Source organism: Bos mutus, chromosome 7, assembly GCF_027580195.1.
Source record: "Bos mutus isolate GX-2022 chromosome 7, NWIPB_WYAK_1.1, whole genome shotgun sequence".
NCBI classification, from domain to species: Eukaryota; Metazoa; Chordata; class Mammalia; order Artiodactyla; family Bovidae; genus Bos; species Bos mutus.
This window is the reverse complement of record NC_091623.1, coordinates 79,001,717-79,012,527: the sequence shown is the minus strand read 5'-3', so window position 1 is coordinate 79,012,527 and position 10,811 is coordinate 79,001,717. Positions and strand designations below refer to the sequence as shown.

At 44.9% G+C, this 10,811-nt stretch overlaps 1 protein-coding gene across 1 annotated transcript; it reads right to left on the bottom strand.

Moving 5' to 3' along the window:
• Window positions 1-1,207: 1,207 nt before the first annotated feature.
• LOC102274319 (transmembrane emp24 domain-containing protein 9) lies at window positions 1,208-5,188 on the bottom strand. Its single transcript, XM_005904617.3, has 5 exons — window positions 4,976-5,188; window positions 4,699-4,799; window positions 3,509-3,634; window positions 3,011-3,157; window positions 1,208-2,045 (listed from the first exon to the last, which is right to left on the bottom strand). The coding sequence occupies exons 1-5, from the start codon at window positions 5,157-5,159 to the stop codon at window positions 1,896-1,898; spliced, it is 708 nt and encodes a 235-aa protein (XP_005904679.1). The 5' UTR covers window positions 5,160-5,188; the 3' UTR covers window positions 1,208-1,895.
• Window positions 5,189-10,811: the final 5,623 nt, after the last annotated feature.

Genomic DNA, 10,811 nt, shown 5'->3' with positions numbered 1-10,811 from the left:
GCAGGGACTATCCCTATTGGTTCACCCTGGAGAAGGAAATGGCAACCCACTCCAGTATTCTTGCCTGGGAAATCCCCGGCAGGGGGGCTCAGGGTCCTTCATATATGACTGAAACGACTGAGCACAGCCCTACTGGTTAATTCATTTTAACAAATATACCATACTACTGAATAATGTTAGTAATGAAGTTAACTATCGTCACAGTTTTTCTGTCATTTAAAGCTGTTCTTAATTGTTTTCTCCCTAAATGTGGAGGTCTATGTGGCAGTGTGTGTTCAGACTAGTCTCCTAGCAGTTCAAGTAGTCCCCAAACTTGCCTTCCCACTGTCTCATTACATAGATTGTTGTCGTTTAGTCGCTAAATCATGTCTGATTCTGCAAACCCATGGACTGTATCCTGCCAGGGATTTCCCAGGCAGGAAGTGGGTGCCGTTTCCTTCTCCAGGGGATTTGCCTGGCCAAGGGAGTGAACTCAGGTCTCCCTCATTGGCAGGATTCTTTATGACTGAGCCACGAGGAAATTAACCTCCCTTGTATTTATTTTCATAGGATTCTAATACTCAAAACTCTGTTGAACACTTGGCAATGTCCAAATCTCTTACCTGGGATTCAACTTTCTAATACTAACCAACTTTCCTTTCCAGCTTTCTCATTGCCCCCTCAACTCTAGCTGAAACAATGCTCGTCTATCTCCACACCAGCTGTTTGCCTCTGTTCCCTTCAATCACCCCGTCCCCCTTCTTTTATCAGAATCCTTCCTCTCCTTCCAAGTCCTTGTTGAGATTCCGTGCTGTTGGTTAAGCCCATCAGTACCTTCCTCTTGCCCCCAGCCCAGGGCTTCCTGTTCTTCCACACGTGTTGCAGTCCTCTGATCAGTGCATACTACCTTCACTAACTAGGCACTTTTTTGAAGCACCAGAACAATTCTGTCCACCTGCTTTGGAAAGGTTGGTGAGATGGCAAATGCACAGAAGAAATGGTATGGATTTTAGCACCAACTGCACAACTTACTTGTTGCATGATTTTGGGCAAGACCACCACCCACTGCCACTAGAAGATTGGAGAGGATGAAAGGAATGAAGTCCACAGGTGGGTACTCGTCTTAAAATGTTAAGTGCTTTGCCCACTGGAAAAGCTTGACATTCCCTCAAGCACCCTACAGTGCTATGCCCACTGGCAGAAGAGTAACTTTACACTGGACAAGAAGTCAATTTTTTTTTTTTTATTGGGAAACCAATGTAACAAACCTAGACTTATTGAAAATGAAATCAGTAACTAAGACTCTGCAGGCCCCATCCCCAACCAGCACCAAGGCCTCTGCTTGGCCTGACCCCAGTTTCTTCAGTCCCCAAAAGAACAACCACGTGAAGAACCTGGGGTCAACCTCAGGGCTACTTTCCCACATTGCAACTCCCTATACCCCACCCTCAACTGACACAAACCCTGGATCAGCAGGCTGGGTCTAGGCCCAAGGAGGGAATAGTGAGGTTTCCTGGGTGGCAGGGAATCACAGCTATGCCCCAACCTGGTCAAAGTTCCAAGTTAGCAAAGGAAGACACAAGGAAGACTGGCTTGCCCACCCGCTCCCCTCCCCCCAGTCACCCCAGATAACAGGCTCACATCCCTGATCAGTAACACTGTGATTCTGAGGTGTCAGTAGGGCTCCCGGTGGCTTCACCAGATTACTGCAAAGGGCCCAGGGGAGGGGGCAGGCATTTACCCAACCACCTGCTCACATTAGCCAGCCAAGCTGCTGCCCTCGGCTTGGGCTGTGGCCCCTCTCCCCTCCAAATACCCATGGCTGGAAACCAGTCCTCCTGCCAGAGAGAAGTCAGTCCAGGAGGTCCTTTCTTCCCCAGCCAGGGAGGAAGGCTGGGCTGGGAAGCCTGGGATGGCTACACCAGCTTCTTGGCTTCAAAGAAACTCTTGAGGTGTCTCATCTGCCAGACACCGATGGCTACAAGGATGAGGGTCTGCAGGATGGACCACCACAGCACCCTTTGGTTGGTGCTCTCGCTGGTCTGCCGGAAGCGTTCCTCTCGCCACTGTGGGAAGGGAAAACAGAAGAGAAGCCTGAGTTGGCTGAGCCTCATCTGGGGCCACTAGAACCACTGGGTTCCCTCTCCAGAGGATGCCCCAGGACCAACTAACTTTGCCCAGGTTCCAAGTGTCTGAAAAAAACCACCCCGCCTGGGAATGAATTGTCTTCATCCTCACCAGCCATATGCCCCTGGGTAACCCACTCATTTCTCCCAGGTCCATTGGCTCATCTGTCAGGTAAAGCCCTCACCTGGTCCTCCCGTGATGCCTGGAGGAGTGGTAAAGTGACTGTGGCATTACTCTATCAGACAGACCTGTCCTGGGACACTCAGAAATGGATTTGCTTGAGCCCTCTGCCTGGGTCTCCCAAACTGCTCCTTGCATACTGTGTGCACAGGTTGCAAACTGGTGGTCCAGGGGCTGAATTGAGCCCACACATGTATTTTATAGGCTCACACAATGTTTAGACAACATTTAAAACTCAGAATTTTTTACGTAAAAAAAAACAAAAACCTGGACCCCTAAGTATCTCTTAAAACCCTGGGTGAGCAATTCTGCAATGCTGTCTTCAGCTGACAACAGCAGCTGTTCCCGTTTAGATAGGTTGCTATTCTACCAGTCCTTACGGTCACAGATCCATTCGTGGTACAGGCCTGGCTCTGGGACACAAGTGAGTTTGAAACCCCTAATCCTGGGGGCACTGAGAACCATGGAAAGAACACCCAAGGTGTTGGTATCAATTCCTGCTCTGTCACTCTGTGTGGCTCCTAATAAGACAACGACAGCCTCTTAAGAGACTGTCTTCTCAATTACAAAGTAGAGTTAGTAACACCCATCCCACGTTTTAGGCTGGCAGTGCAGCACAGACACAGAAGTCCCTTGGATTTATAATGAATCTGATGTGCAACTCCTGGCTAAGCCAGTGGGCAGCCTCTGGGAAGAGGCCCACTGCTCCTGCCCAGCCACTCACCCGCTGGTAGTTCTGCTCTTTCTGGATCTGCTCCACTTGCTCGACCAGCTGTCGCACTCGTAGCTGCAGCTCACTCAACTTGTCTTTGGCAGCAATTTCTGCATAGTCGTTGGCATGTTCACCTACCTGGATGTCCAGGTGAACTCTCTGGAGACAGACAAGATAAGGAAGGTTGGGAGAATCAGGTAGCCCTGCTCTGTCTTCCTGCCAGTGCCTAATAGCTGGTCCTCCCACCTTTCTTCATTTGTTCATTTAGCCAACACTGACTGAGGCCTCCTCAGTGTCTGGCCCTATGGGGCTCTAGGCCCAAAGGCAAGAATAAGCCTTGGCTGATGCTCTCACCAAAGCATATACAGAAAGCTCTGCAACCACCCCCTTAATGTTCACTGGAAACCCAGTTGTATTAAGAGACACAAAATCTGACAGTCACCTACAGTACCACCAGTTCCCAGTCTTGATGAGCTATAGGTTGAAAGAATCCAACATGGGTCCACTTACCAGCATGCCTCCAGCAAAGAGAGAGAACTTGGTGGAATTGGAGTGAAGACAGATCTGATGCTCACCAGGGGTATGCGAGGTGAAGGTGAATCTGCCTTCAGAGCCATACTGCCGGGCCAGGATAACCTGGAGAGCAGAGACTTCAATGAGCATTGAGTGAAGTTGCTCAGTCGTGTCCGACCCTTTGCGACCCCATGAACTGTAGCCTACCAGGCTCCTCTGTCCATGGGATTTTCCAGGCAATAGTCCTGGAGTGGATTGCCATTTCCTTCTCCAGGGGATCTTCCCAACCCAGGGATCGAACCGGGGTCTCCCGCATTGTAGACAGACGTTTTACCGTCTGAGCAGGCTGAATGGTGCTTAAGGCTCTACTGTTGCTGCTGCTGGTAAGACGCTTCAGTCGTGTCCGACTCTGTGCGACCCCATTGACGGAAGCCCACCAGGCTCCCCCGTCCCTGGGATTTTCCAGGCAAGAACACTGGCTCTAAGTACCTTAAAAGTTGACAAGCAGAGACACCCCACAACACTAAAAGTTCCAATGTTGTTAGCAGCAGTTGCCAAAAACTTGCCTTTGAGCTATCTGGAGAAAGGGATTGACATGAACTTGGCATGTGGCCACTCTTGGAAAGCTCTTTACTTTATTCATAACTCATGCCCTTTCAACTCTTTCACTGATTCTTCTAAGTGAAAGGTTGACAGCTAAACGGTTTTGTTTAGTTGGTTTGGGATATGGTTTAATATCCTTATTCGTCAAATTAAAAGCTGCTCTTTCTTTTTGGAAAATACCCTGTTCCCTGATATCCTAAAGTCTATATGCCACAGCTTTAGAGTCAACAAAACTCTTTGGTTTCCAGCACCACAATTAATCCACCCATCACATCTGTAAGATGGATGAATTTCTATTTCACAGACCTAGAAAAAATGGCTCAGGGAAAGCAACTGACTTGGCGAAGTCACACTGATATCAGTAACAAGTTGACAGAAGCAGCTAGCACTGAAACAGCCCAAGGTTAGACTGGAGTGAAAACGCAGGTTCTTCCCACAGTACCAACGGTTTTTTTTTTTCTTTTTCTTTTTTTTACCAGTTTAGCAGATGCGGAAACTATGAGGGGAAGTACCAATGTCTGCTTGATCTGGCGCCCAAGTGCAAAGCGGGGTTGGGGGTGCGGGGCTCAGCGGAGCCGACTCACTTTATCTTCTGGGTCTTTAACCTCCACGAACATGCCAAGCCCAGGGGTGGCCGGCTGGTACTCCTCTCGCTGCTTGTCATACAGCTGCGTCCGGTAGTTTCCTGGAGGGAAGCGGGGCGAGACCAGTCTGAGGAGCGCAAGGTGGCGCCGGGTCCACGGTGGCCAGGGCACTGCGAGGCAGCCTGCCCCCGGCTCTGAAGACATGACTCTCCCGCACTCCCCCCACCCCCACCCCAAGACCGCGGTCTTGTTGAAAACTCTCTCCCTTCCCCCGTACCTATAACCATGGTCTCGTCCGGAATCTCCTCAATAAAGCACTTTTTTTCCGTCTCCCCAATGTGGAAGTACAGCGCGCCTCCGCGGGCCGCAAACCACAGCAATAGGAGGAGGACCCGAACGACCCTACCCAACCGGGACCCAGGGCAGAGCCCGACGACCCACAAGCTCCGCTCAGCAGCCATCTTGCCCCCACCTGCCCGCGCAGGCGCAGCCTGCCTCGCCACGTAGCCCAGCCGCCGCCGCGGGAGCTGCCGGGACAGCGAGTTCCGCCGGGTGGACTACAAGTCCCAGATGCTCCGAGGCCGCGGCGCGGCAGTACCTGATTGGGGCGCCGCTCCTATCTAGGGCCAAATTAGAGCTGCAGAATTGGATTTTTTTCCCCTTTAACTCTCATCGCCGCCCAGTGACTGGTGTTGATTATCAGTTTGTTTTGCTCTGCAGATGATGAAACTAACGTACTTTGAGTCGGCAAGCGAATTATGATAAGGGACAGGAGCCTAACCTAGGATGCTTGACTTCCCTGGGAAGTAGGATCTGCCGCTCTGGGCTTGCTTCTGCTTGTGTTTTCCTTTGTGCTGTTTTAACTACATGCTATATTACTGCTGTTGTAACCACCACTCAGAATTAACAGATAATTACAGAATTAACAAATGATAACATTTTATGGTAATACTTTCAGGTATTTTTAAAGTTAAGCTTTTTAGAGACATGCCAATCTTCCCTGGTAGCTCAGTTGGTAAAGAATCCGCCTGCAGTGCAAGAGACCCTAGTTCGATTCCTGGGTCAGGAAGATCTGTTGGAAAAGGGATAGGCTACCCACTCCAGTGTTCTGGCCTGGAGAATTCCATGGACTCTATGGTCCATTGATACATATATTCCATGGACGCGTATATTCTATGGGGGGGGTCACAAGAAGTCTAACACGACTGAGTGACTCGCTTTCACTGGGGTATCAACATTTGCTATAAGTTCCCATCAGGAAGCTTCCATAAACCTCTTATCCTTGTCCCTCAGAGGGCAGACAGGCTGAAAACCACAATCACAGAAAATTAACCAAACTGATTACATGGACCACAGCCTTGTCTAACTCAATGAAACTATGAGCCATGCCATCTAAGGCCACCCAGGGTGGACAGGTCATGGTGGAGGGTTCTGACAAAATGTGGTCCACTGGAGAAGGGAATGGCAAACCACTTCAGTATTCTTGCCATGGGAACCCCATGAACAGTATGAATAGGCAAAAAGATAGAACACTGAAAGATGAACTCCCCAGGAAAGTAGGTGCCCAATATGCTACTGGAGATCAGTGGAGAAATAACTCCAGAAAGAATGAAGGGAAGGAGCCAAAGCAAAAACACCCAGTTGTGGATGTGACTGGTGATAGAAGCAAGGTAGATGCTGTAAAGAGCAATACTGCATAGGAACCTGGAATGTTAGGTCCATGAATCAAAGCAAATTGGAAGTGGTCAAACAGGAGATGGCAAGAGAGAACATCGACATTTTAGGAATCAGTGAACTAAAATGGACTGGAATGGGTGAATTTAACTCGGATGACAATTATATCTACTACTGTGGGCAAGAATACTTTGGCCACCTGATGCAAAGAACTGACTCATTGGAAAAAACCCTGATGCTGGGACAGATTCAGGGTGGGAAGAGAAGGGGACAGAGGATGAGATGGTCACCAACTCAATGGTTATGAGTTTGGGTAAACTCTGGAGTTGGTGATGGACAGGGAGGCCTGGCATGCTGTAGTCCATGGGGTTGCAAAGAGTGGGACATGACTGAGCGACTGAACTGAACTGTGGGCAAGAATCCCTTAGAAGAAATGGAGTAGCCATCATAGTCAACAAAAGAGTCTGAAATGCAGTATTTGGATGCAATCTCAAAAACAACAGAATGATTTCAGCTCGTTTCCAAGGCAAACCATTCAGTATCACAGTAATCCAAGTCTATGCCCTGACAAGTAATGCTGAAGAAGTTGAATGGCTCTATGAAAACCTACAAGACCTTCTAGAACTAGCACCCCCAAAAGATGTCCTTTTCATTATAGGGGACTGGAATGCAAAAGTAGGAAGTCAAGAAATACCTGGAGTAGTAGGCAAATTTGACCTTGGAGTACAAAACGAAGCAGGTTAAAGGCTAACAGAGTTTTGACAAGAGAACACATTGGTCATAGCAAACACCCTCTTCCAACAACACAAGAGATGACTCTACACATGGACATCACCAGATGGTCAATACCGAAATCAGATTGATTATACTCTTGGCAGCCAAAGATGGGAAGCTCTGTACAGGCAGCAAAAGCAAGACCGGGAGCTTACTGTGGCTCAGATCATGAACTCCTTATTGCCAAATTCAGACTTAAATTGAAGAAAGTAAGGAAAACCACTAGACCATTCAGGTATGACCTAAATCAAATCCCTTACGATTATACAGTGGAAGTGACAAATAGATTCAAGGGGTTAGATCTGATAGACAGAGTCCCTGAAGAACTATGGATGGAGGTTTGTGACATTGTACAAGAGGCAGTGATTAAGACCATCCCCAAGAAAAAGAAATGCAAAATGGTTGTCTGAGGAGGCCTTACAAATAGCTGAGAAAAGAAGAGAAGCTAAAGGCAAAGGAGAAAAGGAAATATATACCCATTTGAATGCAGAGTTCCAAAGAATAGCAAGGAGAGATAAGAAAGCCTTCCTCAGTGATCAATGCAAAGAAATAGAAGAAAACAATAGGATGGGGAAGACTAGAGATTTCCTCAAGGAAATCAGAGATACCAAGGGAACATTTCATGCAAAGATGGGCACAATAAACTCCAGAAATGGTACGGACCTAACAGAAGCAGAAGATGGACCTAACAGAACAGAAGCAGAAGAAGAGGTGGCAAGAGTACACAGAAGAAATATACAGGAAAGATCTTCACGACCCAGATAACCATGATGGTGTGATCACTCACCTAAAGCTAGACATCCTGGAATGTGAAGTCAAGTGGACCTTAGGAAGCATAACTACAAACAAAGTTAGTGTAGGTGATGGAATTCCAGTTGAGCTATTTCAAATCCTAAAAGATGATGCTGTGAAAGTGCTGTATTCAATATGCCAGCAAATTTGGAAAACTCAGCAATGGCCACAGGACTGGAAAAGGTCAGTTTTTATTCCAATCCCAAAGAAAGGCAATGCCAAAGAATGTTCAAACTACCACACAATTGCACCCATCTCACATGCTAGCAAAGTAATGCTCAAAATTCTCCAAGCCAGGCTTCAGCAGTACATGAACCATGAACTTCCAGATGTTCAAGCTGGATTTAGAAAAGGCAGAAGAACCAGAAATCAAATTGCCAACATCCATTAGATCATCGAAAAAGCAAGAGAGTTCCAGAAAAACATTTATTCTGCTTTATTGACTATGTCAAAGTCTTTGACTGTGTGGATCACAACAAACCGTGGACAGTTCTTAAAGGGATGGGAATACCAGACCACCTGACCTGCCTCCTGAGAAATCTGTATGCAGGTCAAGAAACAACAGTTACAACTGGACATGGAACAACAGACTGATTCCAAATTGGGAAAGGAGTACATCAAGGCTGTATATTGTCACCCTGCTTATTTAACTTATATGCAGAGTACATCATGTGAAATTCCAGGCCAGATGAAGCACAAGCTGGAATCAAGACTGCTGGGAGAAATATCAATAACCTCAGATATGCAGATGACACCACCCTTGTGGCAGAAAGTGAAGAAGAACTAAAGAGCCTCTTGATGAAAGTGAAAGAGGAAAGTGAAAAAGTTGGCTTAAAATGCCAACATTCAGAAAACTAAGATCATGGCATCTGGTCCCATCACCTCTTGGCAAAGTATAACACAATATTACAACTAGGATATTGACATTGATACAGTCCAGAAACAGTAGTTCTCTCACCACAAGGATATTTCATGTTGTCCTGTTATAGCCACACCCACTTCCCTACCCTCTTACCCAACCCCTAACTCCCTCTTACTTCAGACAACCACTAATCTGTTTTCCATTTCTATAACTTTGTCATTTCAAGAATGTTATATAAATGGAATCATACAGTATGTAACTTTCTGAGACTGGCTTTTTTCACTCAGCATAATTTTGGAGATTTATTCAGCTTACTGCATGCACCAACTGTTAGTTTCTTTTTATAGTAAAAAAAATAACCATTACAATGTATAAAGATAAAATTTTGTAATAAACAACTGAAAGGGGTGAGAACAGAGCTGTTAAAGGAGCAGAGTTTTTATATGTTATTGAAGGTAAGCTGGTATAAATTCAAATTAGAATGTGATAACTTTAGGATGTTAAATATAATCTCCATGGTAACCACAAAGAAAAGAGCTAAAGAATATACACAAGAGACTTTGCTGGCAGTCCAGTGGTTAAGATGCCACGCTTCCACTGCATAAGACACAGCCTCAGTCCCTCATTGGGGAATTAAGATCCCGTGTATGGCAAGGTATGGCAAAAAAAAAAAGAATGTACCCAAAAAGAAATGAGAAAGGAATTTTAATGTTTCACTACACAAAGTTATGCAAAAGAAGTAAACACAAGAAATGAGGAACAAAGAGCTATAAGGGAAATAGAAAAAAATTGCAAAATGCAGAAGTAAATCCCTCCTGATAAGTAATTATTTTAAATATAATTTATTAAATGTAAATAGATTAAACTCTCCAGTCAAGACAAAGATTTGCAGGATGGGTAAAAAACACAACCAACTATATGCTATTTGCAAGAGGATCATTTCATTTCATTTTACTTTTTAAAATTTTATTGGAAAAAAACTTTATTTTGGAAGAACTCACTACATCAGGTGACAAAATTCCAAAATCAAATTGTATGAAAATAGACATCACAATTTCTTTTACAATAGGTGAGAAAAAAATCTCAAGTATAGAATAGAGGCAAAGGAATATGAAGAAGGAGAAGGGTTTGAGGGTAAACAGCATTTTAAATAGCAAAAATAGAAGTTAAATAGAAAGCTATAGTTGTGCATTCTTTATTTATCCAGACTTCACATTGGGTAACTGAAGGGCAAAAATAAAACCAAATTTTGTATTGTTTGGGGTAAATTTTAATAATTTTAAATCTGAATTGAATTTAGAACCAACTCTTCTTTGTTCTTGGGGATAATGACTGAAAAGAGCGCTCAACAACGAAAACTGTTATTACTATGTCCAATCCAAGAGATGGGCGCAAATAAACAACAGGGATAAAGCACCTGGTGAGGACCACTCCTCCGAAGTCATCCTTAAAGATCAGTAGTTGTGACTTCCCTGGTGGCTCAGCAGTTGGGACTCCGGGCTCCCACTGCAGGGGACGGGTTTGATCCTGGTCGGGAAACGAAAATCCTACATGCCAGGTGGTGCATACAGAAAAAGAAAAAAAATCAAGTAGCTGCTTATTGAGTAGTTCAGTATTTGAACTAAATGATTTGAAAACTTCCTGACATACAGAAGAGAAGAGCAAGGAAAGTGTGTCAAAACAAAGAAGATACAAAAGTTTAGTAAGTGAAAAGAGTTTAATGAAGCCTGGATGGTTTAAGGACATTAATACATGTTGATTTTGTTTGAAAATATTTATTATATAACAAAACATAGATATTCTGGAAAACAATCAGATGAATGCACTTGAAAAGTTTTTTGATTACTCACTGTAATTTATAGACCTATGGTTTTTTCCCATCCATTTGTACAGGTAATCGAGAAGTTGATAATATTACTCCTAAAATTGAGATACTATAAACCAAAATAGAATTGTTAGGGCTTTTTGCATTAATTTGTGAAATAGTTTTTTTCATCCCACCTACTAGTAG